Source organism: Abrus precatorius, unplaced genomic scaffold (genome assembly GCF_003935025.1).
Source record: "Abrus precatorius isolate BTA unplaced genomic scaffold, Abrus_2018 Scaffold4, whole genome shotgun sequence".
Classification (NCBI taxonomy): Eukaryota; Viridiplantae; Streptophyta; class Magnoliopsida; order Fabales; family Fabaceae; genus Abrus; species Abrus precatorius.
The window spans coordinates 8,431,560-8,447,943 of NW_020874384.1; the positions used below are offsets into that span (position 1 = coordinate 8,431,560).

Genomic DNA, 16,384 nt, shown 5'->3' on the forward strand with positions numbered 1-16,384 from the left:
GTAACGAATGATTCTGCAACTTTCAATTCTAGCAGCTCATCGCTAGACTTCAGCGTAACTTTTACCCTAATAAATCATTATTATTTTTAAACTAAAATGAATTTTGTTAAATTGTTTCCAAGTTCCAACGGCGAATAACTGCTGCAACGGTACACGGCAAATGATGAGAACGCTGTCTGGGCAATTTCGCTCCATCAAACGCCCAAATCAAAACCCTAAATTATCCAAATCGTCGTCTCCTACAAAATCAGAAGTAAAATTCAACAGCAAACCAAAATCAGAATCATGGTTTGTTTATCTCATCCTCTCCACCAACCATCCAATCAAAACCTACGTTGGGATCACAACAAATTTCCCTCGCCGGTAACTTAAACTTTTTGATGTTCTGAGTTGTTTCTATCAACTTCCATATTCGATTCACTTATAACCTCCTTGCCATTCTGTCAATTGGGTGAGGAAATTTTTTGTCTTTTTATATTTTGCATTTCTGTTAGTAATGAAACGTATCGTGCTTTTGTATCTGTCTGTCTATAAGTAATTAATTAGAATTAATCAGTGATTAGTGTTGGGGTAATGTAATGGGGTTAGATTTGCCATGTCTTTTTTAATTATACAATGCTTATGTCTGCAACTTACTCTCAAGTTAAAGAAATCGATGTTTGATTTGTACTTATCTTAATTGGTGTAGTTTGAAGCAGCATAATGGTGAACTTCAAGGTGGTGCAAAGGCATCACGTGCCGGAAGGCCATGGATTTGTGCATGCATCATTTGTGGTTTTACAGACCGAAGTGAAGGTATACGTCTGCTTTTCGTGTTCTTTTATTACATCAAGGCACTACTACATGATTGATTTTCCGTTGTTATAAGCTCAACACATTGTAGAAAGAAACTTGTTGATTTACTTGTGTTCTTGTAGCTTATTTAATTTTTTTCCTTAGAATATTTCCCCATTTGATGTTTGTTCATTTGGATGCTATATTTGTCGAGTTACCTGCTAATAATTGAAGTAGTTAGAATTGTAATTTGTATCACATGTAAACTCTACCGTTAACTATATTGTTGAGAAAATATAAAGGACCTGAATGCTATTCAGTTGCTATGTACATATAATTCAATTGGCTTCTCCCTCTGTACGATAAGAGTAGGATTGCTCGAAAGAGATGGGAGGGAGCTAATTGATAATTTCTTTTGAGTTCCTATTCTTACAATGGTGTAACCTATGATGTTATTCAATATGACCTAGTAGTTTAGTGTAATGAGTTTTGTCAATATATAAAAAGAGAAAAACACCAGGGCTTGTTTATGTGGTCAGATTTTTGTTGTTTTAGTCTCTAGTTCCTGTTAGTTTATTGGGAGGTTGACTTCAGCAACATACCTCAATTATGAAGTGCCTTCTCCCATACTGCCACCTCTCCCTATCAATTATTGTATCAAAAGAAGCCGGTTTACTCAGCATTTAAGGGTTTTGGTTGTCTATCTTCGCATTCATCCTACCCCCTCAAACAATAAATTCAGTCCTCAGGGTATCCCTGCTGTTTGTGGGTTAACCTATTGGTTAAAAGAGTTACAAGCTGCATGACCTGCAGAAGAGGACCTTCTTTGTATCAAGAGATGTTATTGTCATGAAATATCTTACCCTCTCACCCACTGATTCCTCTCTTGATCCATTTCCAGACTTCATTATCCAATTCCTTTACCTGACACGGCCACTACTTTCACTTCCTCAAATCCATCATCAAATTCAGCCAGAGTCATACAGTAATTGAAACACTGCCCTCCCTAGGAGATATTCAAGAGTTTCCAAGCATCCTATATACATACATGAAAGTATACAAGAAGCCAAGGAAAGAATAACTGAATCAGCTAACTAATTTAAGTTGTATTGTCTGTAATAAAATAATAAATTTTTACAGTTGAAGGCGTTATTTTCCCAACTGTATTAATCTGAAGTAGCAAAGTGCTGACAAATATGATGATAATTTTGTGTTTTATTTTTCTTATTTGTACAGTAGTATAATGTGATTTTTTTCTCATTTTTCAAGCATTATTACCATCTTTGCCATAGATTTGGCTTATTTGATAACCCCTTTAATCATCGAGAGATTCGTAATTTGGGATGTGTGTGTGGGGACATGTTTGAAAATCTGTAAGCATGGATTCAACATAAAAGCTATAACTGGTAATGTTGAAGTAAATGTTGATCCACATGCATCCTAACATAAAACCAAATATGCTAGTCTTTTCCCTGTAATTGAATCATGGTACTGGCACGAATTTTGGACTGTAGTGAAGCACCCGAATCTCTCTCTCGCTCACTCTCTAAGAAGAAATTATTTTGAAGTACCCCCCAAGCCATACTTGCAGAATATTATAATCCAGCTAGCTTTTTCCGAATTGACTAGGATATTCTTCCTATGTATAATTGTCCCATCTTTTGCTAAACCGCCAGTTTCACATCTCATAACTTTGAAGTTGATGTATATTTTGTTTCATTTTGCTTCATCATTTTAGCTAGTGTATTTGAATCAAAATGGAAAGCTTTTTCAAGGAGAGTTTCCCGCAAAAATCAAAATGAGAATCTCTCCAAGCAAAGTGAAGATCCATCATTACCACTGTTGCGACACAGACAAGCAGCTTTGAATAGAGTAAAAGGCTCACTTGACTGCACTCACTTAGAAATTAATTGGCATTTGGATCCATTGTGATTCAACTCCCACGTGTTTCAATTAAGTAAGTGTAATTAATTCAATTGACAAAACTTAGACTATATGGTATATATAGTATTTAATAGCAATTGTACCATAGACATTGATTGCTTATTGCAGTAAGGTCTCTGTATAGCTCACGAGTAATGAAATGGTATACAAAAAACCAGCCCTTGAGTATAGGAAGCATGGAACGTAACATTATTAATTCAGCAAAAAAATAATATTTTAGCTGAAGCCGGAGCAGTGGTTTTCATTCACATATTGCTTTGGTACAAAGGTAGAAAAAAAATTCGTAGGCATTGCATTTGAGAGTAACTATATAATTTGATTTTTGAAAGTAACAACTTGTTTTCATTTGATTCATGATAATTTGTATACAATTGGCTCCCGAAAGTAATTTAGTCCACAAATCTGTTAATTTCATAACAAAATTAGAGCATGTTTGCACTGGGATTATTTTTTAGGGGAAAATAAAAGCTTTCTATGAGGACAAAAACATATTTTAAAAAAATAGTATGTTAGGCAAAATATTCACAGTGATAATAAAACTTTTTTCAAAGATTTTTTTATACCGTGGGTAAAATTTTAAAACTTATAATTAAAATTAATTGCATTATTTTTTAGCTTATTTTTATTTTCTCATTTTATCCTCAGTAATTAATTGTTTGAAACATAAAATCAATTGCATAAAGTAATTCTATATTTTTTTTATTTTATAATAAAAAAGTGATTTCCTTAACAATTTAAACAAAAGTAGTTATTTTAAAATCGTTTCTTACTTATCATGGCCAAACATAAAACTTTTTTTTAATAATTGATTATACATGTAATTTTATTATTAAAATACTATCATTTTCATAGAAATCTAAACATATACTCAATTTCCAAATGTGGTCAACGTTACGTTTGAAGAATAATTTTATAAATGAAATTGACGGGATGAGAAACTTAATTGTATCCCCCCCCCCCCCCCAAAAAAAAAAAAAAAAAAAAAGAAGCCAATCAACACATTACTTTTTCTGAGACAAAATTGTGCATTTGCTATCAAAGAAGAAGGAAAAAAAGACAAAAACGTATTCTGTCCTTGCAATCTAATACATGCTATCAGTAAGGAAAAAAAAAAACTATTGGCAACCTATTTTTTAATAGATTCATTTTTAAATAAGAAATGAAGCATACATCATTTTATAGTTAAAATTTTAAAAAATAAAAATAAAAACCAGGCATCATATAATTGATAAGACTAAGACATGAGCGATGAATTACAGGGTCCTAACTATTCCCACGAAATAAGCAGAGAATGGTGAAGTGAGATTTTTGAGAAGAGCACCTAAAGCAGCGTACTCCTCAAATGCCTTAACATCAATTCCACACCGGATGAACTCCGGCAGGAACAGCCAAATGCAGGTTGCCAAAACGAATCCAGCGGTCAAAGGCCCCGACACAAACCTCGGCAACCGCCACGTGGCGGTGAGAGCCTTCTTCAACGCAATCTCCACCGCCAAGCACAGTCCATGGAGAACAAAGAACCACGTCATCTTGAACGTTGGTTCCATCTCCCCCATGTAATACAGTATCAGCTCATGCATCAAACCCGACACCACAAATGTTCCCAACACTGCCGCTATTGCGGCCCCCGTGGGACCAACCACATCCCTTGCGGCTTTCAGTGTCGGCTCGTACACCGTTGGTCGCAGGATGCTGGTTACCATGAGGTTCCACCTTCTACCCCAGAAGTCTTGCAGTGAGGTTGAGAGTAGTGGATCATTGAACTGTGGCTCCAGCTCCAACCCCAGCGTGGCTCGAGCCACCCCTGCAACAATGGCTAATAGTATTTCCAACAGAAAGTAGATGTGGAAACAGTACATGCCCATAATCACTTTTGGGTGAATATAGTCACTGTAGTCGTAGATTTTCACCAAAACTCCTACAAGAACACCCTTTACGGCATATTGAAAAAGTGGGGTATGAACCTTTCTCAGGTTGACGGAAGATGTTCTTTGTTTGGTTTGGCAACTAGTATTTGGCGTTATTGAAGATGGGTCGGTGTCAAAACGGGAACTTGTGGACTTAAGTGATGGATCTTGACGTGGGTTTTTGCCATTTTGATCAGGTTGATTGGGGTTTGAAGGATGCAATCTGGATTGGATCTTGATGGGAAGGCACCCAACAGCTACAAAACGTGAAGGAGAGATAAATAGCTTAGAGGACAAAGGTCCTTGGTCGAAAGCAAAAAGCAGGAGCTTGAAGTTTGCAAGCCATGAGAAGAAGAATCCTGTGGTGCCTTTCAAGTGGACAGAGGAAAAGCTGAAAGGAATGAAGAAGTAGAAGCAGATTATGGGAAGAACAAAGACAAGTCTCGATATTCCCGCTGGTACAAATTTTCGGATCCAATAGCAGTAGCATAAAGATATGCCAACCAAGAGGTAAACCTTGATGAGATTGAACATTTCACCCTCCATAATTGTTGAACCAAGAAGTGAGTGCAATGATCAAGTAAAGATGAAGAGAGGAGTGAAGGTTTTAGAGAGAATGGGATTCTCTTTCCCCAAAACCCAAACTATGGGCAGGCTTGACTTTTAGAGTACTTCTCGAGGTCTGTGGACTCCGACAAACGGAAAGTCACTCTCTGCCCAAAGAGGGGTGTAGCCGTATTGGTCAAGAAACAATACAATGGCTTGAATTTTTTTTTTTAATTAAAATATGTGGTATCTTAATTTTATTTAATAATAAATTATATATAATAATATATATTTTTTATAACTTCACGTGATTCTTTTTTATTAGTATTTTTTTTAGATATAATTCTAAAAAAATTTTAAGTATCGTCCACGCACACTTTTTTTAATAACTTCTTTTCAGGTCCTTGCTCATGGTATGCGTGATTAAGCTGGCAGAGATTGAAAGTTTGAAACTGATATAACTTTTACCTGCTAAGATTTTTTTAATGAAAAATTTGAAATCCTTTTTTTTTTTTACAATACTTTAATGCTAAAAGTATTTTATGTTTTTAATATAATAATAAATAAATGTTTTCATTTAATACTTATTTTATGAATTAGTAAAATAATTATTAGGAGAATTATTAAGTGAATATAAGAAAGTTCTTTTCTAATCTTTATTACTGTTCTGTCAAAAGAAGAAAACCTTTGTTAGTGCCAACAACTCGTATTTTCCTAATGAGAACTCTTGTAATTTTAAATAAAAGTTTGAAATTTGATTGTCTCTCAAACAGTTTTTAATATATTTTTATTATTGATCAGTTTTTTTTTTTCAAGTTTAAATGATGTACAAGTAATAATCAATTTATGAAATAAATAATTTTTTTAAAATAAATTTATCAAATAAAATATATTTAAAAACATGTCTATTAAATGCTACGAGTTAATAGGACATCATGGGGTGCCCAAAACCAGCTTTCTGGAATTAATTGTCTCATTTATTACGCTTCAATGACATCAAATAATTGAGCCATAGAAAAAGGCTAAAAACCATTGGATTTTCACCATGAACGTGTTTGACCCAAGTTTACTCCTTTATAACACATTTTTTTATTATTAAAAATTATATGAGTGTCAAACTTTTTTACTTTTATTTTTTGTAAAAAATAAAATGAAATTTTATTTATTTTTATTATAAAAAATAAATAACAGATTCAAAATATATTAATTAATAAATTTTTTATATTTTTTTTTTATTTTTATTAAATATATAAATTACTAACTATAATATTTAATAATATAGATATTTTTAAAATTAAATTTATATTTATAAAAAATATAACTGATTTAATTATTTTCTTTGATTTCGTGATTTAATCTTTTATTTTTTATAAAAAAATAAGATTGAGTATTTTTTATATATTTTTTAATTTTAATAATTAAATTTAAGTTAATAATAAAAAATATATTACTAATATTCTTCTTAAATTAACTGCATCACAATTAAAGCGAAGCGAACTGGGACACCAATTTTCCAAAAATCCTCGTACTAAATATTTCTCTTAAGCAGATATTTAGTAGGAGGATTTCTTTTAAGGCTAATGCCTGTCAGAATAACACTTAGCTATTTTACAATCTATGTAAGAAAACAGAATCCATAGCATTTTAAAGATACTTTCTTCTTTTTTGTTTCCTTTCTTTTGAAACACATGAATTCATTGTTATTAATTATAAGTTTCCCCTTCAATTATTATTCCTAATTGTATTCAACATTTTATTTTTTTTGGGGGAAAAAACCTTTATTTAGATGCTTAATGCATCTTTTTTATTAGCAGAACTTCATTATTTTTTCTTACGAAATGATTGCACCCTTTTAGGTGATACCAAAAAAATATGTTAAGGTCTCAATGTAAAATATTGGACTCTTAACCCAATAATATCCACATGGAAAATAAGACCCAAATCATTCACACCCAGAACATGATTTCAACAGCCCAAAAATAAACTAACAAAGAAAGAAGAGAGGCCATCAGGTGCTGCCTTGCACGTTGATATGAACATGCTGTTCTTGTTGAAACACAAAATCAAGTGTTTTAGATTAAGCCTTAAATAGCAGATATGTTAAAATGGTTGAAAGTCTTTTATCACCCATGGGTCCATTGGTCAATACAAATCAACATCAAACAATCAAATTTTCATCAGCCAAATTATTAAGTAGCATACAGATTTGTTCAACAGTGTCATAGACCTGTCAAACTTTTAACATTTACGCAAAAATGAATTTGAACCACTTCATTTGATTGAATGTAGTTATGTTCACTTTAAATAAATAAATGTGTATGTTTTAAGAAAGAAATACATAATTTTTATTAATTATAACCAGTGAAACTTGTAACTAATAAGGTTTGTGCTTTTTTTTTTCAATTTAACATGATAATATCAACATGAGAGAAATTAAATTATACAAAAATATAATAATAGTCAACATGACACTAATGGAGTATGACTATAAAGAGAAAACAAAAACATTTTTATAATTATGGTTAATAAATTAATCTTGCATGATAAAAATTGAATTTTTATCTTTTCAATAAAACTACATAATTAAAAAAACGAATTGACCTTACAATAATATGGGATTAATTACACCTACCTAAAATTGCATGATGGCGATTATCTGCCTCCATGTTATCTCTTTGAGCAATTAAAGATATCTGTCTTGAAAGACCAAAATCCCATTGACATCTCACCAACTCAAACAAAATAAATCTGCCAACACTGCAACATTCTGCCATCCAATCATTAGGAGATAACAAGTCATTTGATCTGTAATTCAATCTTCATAACTTTAAATAGTAACTTCAACTCTGGGCGATAACTATTTTTAAGCTTTTTTATTTAATGAAGCAATAACGAGAAAGTACCTTGCCAAGATTGGAACTTTTATTATAATACCCATTTTTTAAAATAAAACATTAACATTTAAAAAATTAAATAATTAAATAACACTTAGATACATAAAAAAAACACATTAAAATGGTCATTTTGCTGTTTCATAACACATTAAACAACTGACAATTACTTTTATTAAATAAAAAAATCTAACCGCACACTCTTTGACATATCTTTAATTATTGACTAAATTTTAAAAGTATGAGAGATAAATATTAATTTAAAAATAAAAAAATTGGTAAGACACATCTTTTAATAAGTTTTAATAAATAGTTTTAAATATATTTAAACGAGTATGTTAAAAAAAATAGGTTGCTAGCATTTCAGCTAAAAAAAGTATAAATAATATAACATTGAGTTATCTATATCAAGAATACACATAATTAGGAATTGAATTTTTAGATATTCACTTTGTCAACAAACCACGAAGAACACCAAAATACTATAAAATCTCAAATTAAAAGAATACCAAAAAGGAAATATTTCAGCAGTGCTATAACCACCTAAAAAAAATGCTAATTCAGAGGAGCACATACACAATCATTTCCATATTATGCAGTGATAAATTGATAATAAATATCTTTGAACACTTGTGTTGGTTATCTGTTGGCAAGAGATTGAAAGATGATAATTGGGAAACATGAAGAGGATGAAGTAGCCATGTGTAGTGCCGTGTAGCATAGGAAAGTTAATGAATAAGACTAGTAACACTCTTTCTAATACACTTTTTATTTTTGGTTAAAATTTATTAAGAATTATATGAGTTTCATTTTTAAATTAATATTTTTTTTGTATTTTTTAATTTTTAATAAATTTTAATTAATAATAAAAATTATATTAAAAATAATATATTAGAGAACGTGTTATTAACTTTATCTGAGAAATAAATATTTATGGGGTACCTTTTTGGTATGGTAAAGCGCAGTGTCCACATTTTGCCAGTTGGGCTGCGAAAGTGCGATGGCCCACTAACCAAATTGGGTTGGTTTGATGTTACACAACATAGGCGCATTTGCTTAATTTCTCTTCAGGGCCCATATCATATTTCTGACCTATAATCTTAAATTTCAAGTTGTATTTTCTTTAATACGGACAAAAAAATATTTGTATCTTTTAACATTAAAAACTTTGAATTGACCCAGAAAAAAATATATTAATGAAACCACCAACCTATGATAACCTTCATTTTCACAGAGAAAATACTAATAATTTGTATACGTCTCAATTGCTAAATTTGGCATTAAAATTAATAATGTTTAAACTAAGATTGACGTGATTCATGAAGATGACTGTTTTAAAACCCAATTTTGAAAAATGTAAATTGGTCTTTATGTATATATAATATATTTGACAAAATAATAAAATTGTTTGAATATGATTTTAGGTCTTGAGTTATGGTTGAGAGTAATTTTTTAATCAGCATTATTTATTATTGACAATTCGTTTATTATCTAAATTACAGTATTAGGAATTGAAAAATAATAGTATTTAATTCATTTATTATTGATAAAATATTAAATGAATATGGTATTAAGTCTTAAATTATGATTCTGGGTAATTTTTACTTAAACTTTTGGTTCATTTCTTCCAATCAATCTTCTAAATAAATTAAAAACAATTAACTATTTATGGAAAAAATGCACACATACGCGGGTTGTGTAAAATTGTGAGCAATGATGTGTGTGTATGGGTAACGTTTTATTTACCAGTTTCCCCTCGAAAAGAAGAGAGAAAAAAGCTAAGTAAAAAGGTGGAAAGTAGATGACAAGTAAGATAAAGTAGGTTTCTGAATTTAATTGAAGGCAACACAATCCGTGAACCTTCTTATTTCATTAGCATAACAAACACATATTAAGCAATTCAAATTACACACACCAAAATGATCTTAATTGCATTCACTGAATTTTCAAGAATGGACTAATGGCCATAAGATTCTTCCAAACGGTGGGCCCTCTCTCTCTCTCTCTCTCTCTCTCTCTCTCTCTCTCTCTCTCTCTCTACTCTCCAGAGAGAGAAAGATCCCCAGACAGACAGACATACATTACACACACCCCAAACGCCATTTATTTATTTTTAATTTTAATTTTAATGATAAAAGATGAAAAGGTTACACATTTTGCAATCCCATAACAACATAATAAAAATGAAAACATTGTAATAAGTTGTAACACTGGCAAAGACATTTATTTATTTATCTGTTCTGTTCCCCAAAATCTTTGCTCCGATTTTGTTGTGATATGTTCAGTTTTATCTTGTAATGTTCATCTCCAACTTCAACACCCTCTGATTCATTCATTGGCATAATCCAAAAGCTACAAATTTGATTGATGGGGTATCTCTCCCTCTCTTGCAGAGCTGAATCAGCCATCTCAACCTTCAATTCTTCGTCTCCTTCCAAACCAAGCAAAGAGAAAGAGAAAGAGAAGGAGAAACCCATCAAGATCCAAGAGTTTCACTACAGTGACCTTGAAGCTGCCACCAATGGCTTCTCTGACCGCAAGCTTCTGGGCAAGGGAAGCCATGGATATGTCTACAAAGCGGTGGTTGGTGGACGGCACGTGGCGGTGAAGAGGCCTTCAAGGCCTCACACGCTTCTTCACCGACCCATCTCATCTTCTGCACCAGAGATCACTAACGAGGTTGACAACGAGATCGATATCCTGTCAAAAATTCAGAGTCCAAGGTTGGTGAATTTGGTGGGTTTCACGAATGATTCAAAAGATAGGCTTTTGGTGGTGGAGTTCATGAGCAATGGTACCCTTTATGATGTTCTTCATTCTTCTCCAAGGCCTCCCAATTGGGGTAGGAGAATTCGTTTGGCTTTGCAAACTGCTAAGGCAATTGATACCCTTCATTCTTCAACCCCACCTGTGATTCACCGCGATATCAAATCTGCTAATGTTCTCATTGACCGTAGCTACAATGCAAGGTTGGGTGATTTTGGTTTGGCTTTGAGGGGTCATGTGGATGACTATAGACTCAGGTCTACTCCGCCTGCTGGCACTATGGGTTATCTTGATCCTTGTTATGTCACTCCTGATAATTTGAGTACTAAAACTGATGTTTTTAGCTTTGGGATTTTGTTGTTGGAGATTATAAGTGGAAGGAAGGCTATTGACATCACATATTCACCACCTTCTATTGTGGATTGGGCCATTCCTCTCATCAAGAAAGGGAAATTGTTGGCTGTTTATGATCCAAGAATCGCACCTCCTAAGGATCCGGTTGTGAGGAAGCAGTTGGCAGTGATTGCGGCTAAGTGTGTGAGGTCTTGTAGGGAGAGAAGGCCTTCTATGAAGGAGATTGTTACTTGGCTTTGTGGGTTGTGTAAGTTGGTGCCGCTTCATTCATGGAATGGTTTTAACAATCCTTGCATGATGGTTGAGACTGTGGGGCGCCCCGTTGAAGCAAGGAATGGTCAATTCAGTTCAAGGCTTGAAGGTGTGGAAGAAGGAAATTTTGAGGCTTTGGATGCAAGATTGTCTAAGTCTGCCATGAGATATTCTCGGAGGGTGTATTCTGATTTGGGGTTCAGTAGCAACTTGATGGACCTCATGGCTACCACTGAGGAGCCAGAATTTGTAAGAGATGCTGATGGTGTGGAACGTAGTTCTAAATCGGCTGAACAGGTTTCTAGCTCAAGGTTTGGCAGTGGAAGATATTTCAACAGAGGTAGAAATCTATACAGGCCTTGTGGTAGTGAGAAGGATGTGTTTGGCTTGAGTGAGGGCCAGATTGTAGGTGAGACTTCAAAGCAGGGTGGGGTTTCTGGTTCGAATTTGAACTTGAATTCTCTGGTTGCTGAGGTTATCTAATCTAGTTGATTGCAGGAACGTTTGATTGGAGTGATGTTGCCTATTTCCTAGGCTTGTAAGCTTTTCTTGCTTGCAAATTATACTTGTGTAGATTTGTTGTTAGTTCATTATTTGTGGATTTCAGAAATGATCTCTTCACTTAGTAGTAGGTATTTGGATTGAAGGGCACATTACTGATGTCCCCTTAACGATGTTCAAAAAACTTTGCCAAAGGTTTTGTTTGCTCCCTCTCTCTCTGTCTCTTCCCCTCAAACACAAATGCAAGAGCCAATGTATGATCCGGGAACACAATGTAATCTTACATACATTAAGCTGTTGCAGAAAAATTGTAAAAAACTCTACCATTGCTTGTTAGTTGAATAACTCGCTTGTATGTAGCTCAAATAATTTTTGAATACAAGCACTGCTGTGGTCCTTTTTGGCAATTCTATTTCTAGCTTTTTGTTTTTGGATGAGTCAATCTCGGCTTATTTCAAGTTAGATTTTGAACTAACGCTTCTTGTTATATGTTCTACTATCTTATCATTCTTTGATTCCTTTTCCATCCACCTATGGTATGACCAAAATCTTCTAGCAATCGAAATCTCATCAATGTTTGAGTGAAGGATAATTGAGAACTTACCAACTAGTTTGTTTGGATTCACGTTTAAATAGGTATAAATTCACATTTATTTTTATATTCTAGTTATAACTTGTGCATTATATTTACATTTACAAGTTTTTAATGTATTTCCAAACACATGCGCCAACATTTTTAGCTGTTAGTGAGAAAGAGGTTTCTTGTTAAGTTGTCCAATATTGCTTAGACTTTGAATAGCCATTAGCATTATAGTAGCATTATATTTTAATGAAGCAAATAATCACATACTATGGGTCAAATTTGCTTTCAGAAGATTGTGGCGTAGATTAATATGCTAGTTTGGCATATGGTGATAATTTTATATAAAACAAAGAGAAAATGACAAGATTAAGGGTGCCATTTCCATAATAGTGGATTAGTGGGGGTGTCTAATGGGCCCCACAAAGCCGATAGCAAAGTTTCAATTCGTCATGTTGTGATCACTAGTTGAAGAATTTGCATTACTACAAAATTGCAATTGCCTAGGTGGTAACAGAGACAGCTTGGTATCAGAAAGTGGGAATATTTTTAATGTTGAAGTTTCCGGTTTCTATGCTAAGCAGTACAATACTTGTATGTTTGTTACTCTGTTCCCATTTCATGTTCAACTCTTCATAGACCAACAAAATTATGCTTTTGCCACACAACTTCAACTCTCTTCTCAGAAATTAACTATTTGAAATCTGGTAGAAAAAATATTTCAGATTTCCTGTAAATAAAATTTTGTGCAAGTGATTACCAAGTTCTTTGATCTCATATTTACTTGAGAATTGTCTCCAATTACAATGTGATTTGGTTACGTCTCACGTTTGTATTGTATTAAGTATTGATTAAAAGTGCTCGATAATGTGTTTCTAAACTTGAGGAGCATCGAATATTTTTTCTAAATTATATAAAAATATTAAAAGATATTTATATATTTTTTCAACTAAATTACTAACTTCACTATTAAAATCAATTATCACAATTGTTTCATGTATAAGAAAGCATTAAATACTCCCTCAATTTTGAGAGCACAGTAGAATTTGTTTTGATTAAATAGAAAGTGAAAAGGGATACTGTTTAACACATTTTTAGTTATCAATTAAAATTTATTAAAAATTATAAAAATATATAAAAAAGAAACATTAATTTATGAGCATGAGCAATTTGTCGTATTATTTATGCCTAGTTTCGTGGAAGAAATCATACGATTGAAAGTCTTGTTTAGAATAATGTTACGATGTGGGTTGCTTTTTTGTAAGTTTTACATTTAGTTGCCAATTTTTGTAATAGAAATTATTTTACTTATAGTCGTGTAAGAAATTAGGTAAGACTGGTTAGGAACAGTAGGAATTGAACTTTCATCATCAACATTTGACGAAGACTAAAGCTATTATTCATTTGTCAAAATAACATAATCTCAACTGGTTCAAATGGACATGTCAAAAACTCGTGTAAATTACCAAAAATAAATAATTGAAAATTTTTTCTTTCTTTTTTTTCTTTTTATGCTGAAAGTGGGTCTTCTTTTCTCTTTCTAATGCAATGTATGTGTCATTTACAGTAGAAATTGACGAGATAATTACAATATTATGATTCATGACATAAGTTTCTGAATCTTTAGGGATTCAATTTTATGGTCTAGTCTTGTTTTAATCAAAATCTAATATAAATAAATAAATAAATCAGGTCCATTCAAAACTTTGAGAGCATGTCAATTGGTATAATTAATTGATGTTGCTCTTAGTTATTTTGGCCACCTCACCTATTCCTGGTTATCTAAGTAAATATTGAAATTTGAATTTTTTTTTATAAATATAAGTTTTTTCCATATCTTATTTGTTTATGTATTTTTTAATAAATTCATTGAACAAATAATGGTGCATTTCCAATTATTTATTTTAAAATACATAATTCACTAAAAAAAGTAAAAAAAAAATGTGCTTTTACTTATTCACTTTAAAACTTAAAATTAGTATTTAAAAAAGCATCTTACTTTCTTTCAATGATAAAGCTAGTGAGGTTTTCGGTTATTTTAACATTTATGTTTATTGAAATCCTTTTAAAAACAAAGTTTGATGTGAGCCCCTTGGTGGTTGGAATGAAATCAAATCAAATTAAGTAATGTTTCTTAATATTATATTTCATTAATTATAAAATTCTTCTCTTGGCATGTAGGCTTTTGGGGTTCTTAAAATGTAAGTGACATATATAAGATGAATCAACGTTGCATGAGTTGGTAACCCAATTAACAATCATACCCAGATACAAAATTTCCCATTTTGTTTTTCTAAGTGTTCTTCTCTGTTGGTTTATATTAATCATTGCAATTGCCAAACCCAATTTCTCATCATGAATCTTAACAGTCACTCCATATCCAACTATTACTTCCAATATTGATATGAAGATTTATTCAATAGCATCTTTATTATCTTTTTAAAATAAGCAGCGTGCTTTAGTTTTATTTTTTCCCCAAAGATTTATATGTCTATTATACTTTTATTAAAATATATTAAGGAAAGAAAATGGATTTTATCATGTTATATGGGCTTATCTACTGTGATAATTAAGAATCTATGAAGCAATTGGTCCTGACTAAACAGGTTCATTAGAACACGTACTTTTCGAAATTTATATAAATATTTTAAGCTTATTTTCACGAGTTAAATATTTAAAAGCGAAAATAAGTACTTGGAAAACATAAAAATAGCCAACGAAGTAGTTATTATATTATCAAAATTATATCTTTAAATAAGTGCTTCTTAAAGTGTTTATCGAAAAATTGTTCGCCTTATTTTAAAGATTAAATTCTTATATATTATTCTAATAAATAAATAAATAGAATCCTTAAATTAAATATATTTTTAGATCCATGCATAGGTTCAATTAAATTAAAACAGCACAAACTTATTAATATTTTTAATTACAGGAACTCATAAAAGAATTTTAAAAAGTACAAAGTCACACAAACTAAAACCTATTTTTAAATATTTAACTGTCAGATAGACAAAACCTGGGTCTTGAACAACTCTAAAACAAAAATAAAAAAAATAAAAAAAGAGAGAGAAAATTTATTTTTCTCTTTCTCTCAAATCTCCAGATATACATGCATTTGCCTCCTGGAATCCTTATCCTTTTGGCTAACAGTCACTGGTCATGCCAGCACAAAGAGATAATATTGGAGGTATTTTCTTTTTCTCTAGGTTAATGAGATAATGAGTGAATGGGGCTATTATTATTATTATTATTATTATAGTATACTTTTACTTGTGTGTTCCTTTTCATGATGGCATTCAAGTGGATCGGACTAACTATACCCACCTTTTGGTGAAATGTTTTTCATATGCTTTTAAGAAAAATATATCTATATTTTAACAAGCGTTTCTTCACATTATTTGTATATTTGCATATATAAATAAATTGAGCTAAACTAAATTCAATTAAATTAAAATTGCATTGGTAAAATTTTCTTAACATCGATGCTGAGAATCCTTTAAAGTTAAAAAAATCATTTTGGGTAATCAAATTATCTGAATGAATACAACAGTGCATTCCATTTTGATGATGCAAAATTGCCCTCATCAGAATTCGGAGGTTTACTTTTATACTTGAGTTGTTGTGTGTGAGTGGTCAAGATCAGAAGAACCAAAGGGACAATTTTATATTTCAGAATTGAATTTCCGTTGCCCAAGAAAATGACTACACAGACGCCAAGTTATCTTTGGTTGGTCAGAGCCAATGTTACAGCCAAAATCGTTTTTAGTTCAGACAATGGTATCCACTGTGAAGACAAATAGGAAGAGGCTGTCTAAAGTGTTATTCCATAATCCAAGAAACTAGAAGAATGTGAGTGTCTTTTACTGTTT

The 16,384-nt window shown here is 31.8% G+C and overlaps 3 protein-coding genes across 3 annotated transcripts; 2 read left to right on the plus strand and 1 right to left on the minus strand.

The window, feature by feature from the left end:
• The first annotated feature begins 153 nt into the window (after positions 1–153).
• Positions 154–2,872, plus strand: LOC113865917 (structure-specific endonuclease subunit slx1). Its single transcript, XM_027500725.1, has 3 exons — positions 154–363; positions 689–795; positions 2,513–2,872. The coding sequence occupies exons 1-3, from the start codon at positions 161–163 to the stop codon at positions 2,704–2,706; spliced, it is 504 nt and encodes a 167-aa protein (XP_027356526.1). The 5' UTR covers positions 154–160; the 3' UTR covers positions 2,707–2,872.
• Positions 2,873–3,971: 1,099 nt separating this feature from the next.
• Positions 3,972–5,171, minus strand: LOC113866075 (acyl-CoA--sterol O-acyltransferase 1). The gene has a single exon (XM_027500964.1). It carries the CDS (start codon positions 5,169–5,171, stop codon positions 3,972–3,974), a length of 1,200 nt encoding a protein of 399 aa, XP_027356765.1.
• A 5,117-nt stretch (positions 5,172–10,288) lies between these two features.
• Positions 10,289–12,332, plus strand: LOC113865281 (serine/threonine-protein kinase-like protein At3g51990). The gene has a single exon (XM_027499728.1). The coding sequence runs from the start codon at positions 10,430–10,432 to the stop codon at positions 11,915–11,917; it is 1,488 nt and encodes a 495-aa protein (XP_027355529.1). The 5' UTR covers positions 10,289–10,429; the 3' UTR covers positions 11,918–12,332.
• The last annotated feature ends 4,052 nt before the right edge of the window (positions 12,333–16,384 follow it).

Excerpts from the sequence above, each read along its gene's own strand:
- LOC113865917 (XM_027500725.1), top strand. The coding sequence starts at position 161 with ATGATGAGAACGCTGTCTGGGCAATTTCGCTCCATCAAACGCCCAAAT. Across the intron at positions 364-688 it reads ACAACAAATTTCCCTCGCCG|TTTGAAGCAGCATAATGGTG; the intron begins GTAACTTAAACT and ends TAATTGGTGTAG. Across the intron at positions 796-2,512 it reads TTTTACAGACCGAAGTGAAG|CTAGTGTATTTGAATCAAAA; the intron begins GTATACGTCTGC and ends TCATCATTTTAG.
- LOC113866075 (XM_027500964.1), bottom strand. The coding sequence starts at position 5,171 with ATGGAGGGTGAAATGTTCAATCTCATCAAGGTTTACCTCTTGGTTGGC.
- LOC113865281 (XM_027499728.1), top strand. The coding sequence starts at position 10,430 with ATGGGGTATCTCTCCCTCTCTTGCAGAGCTGAATCAGCCATCTCAACC.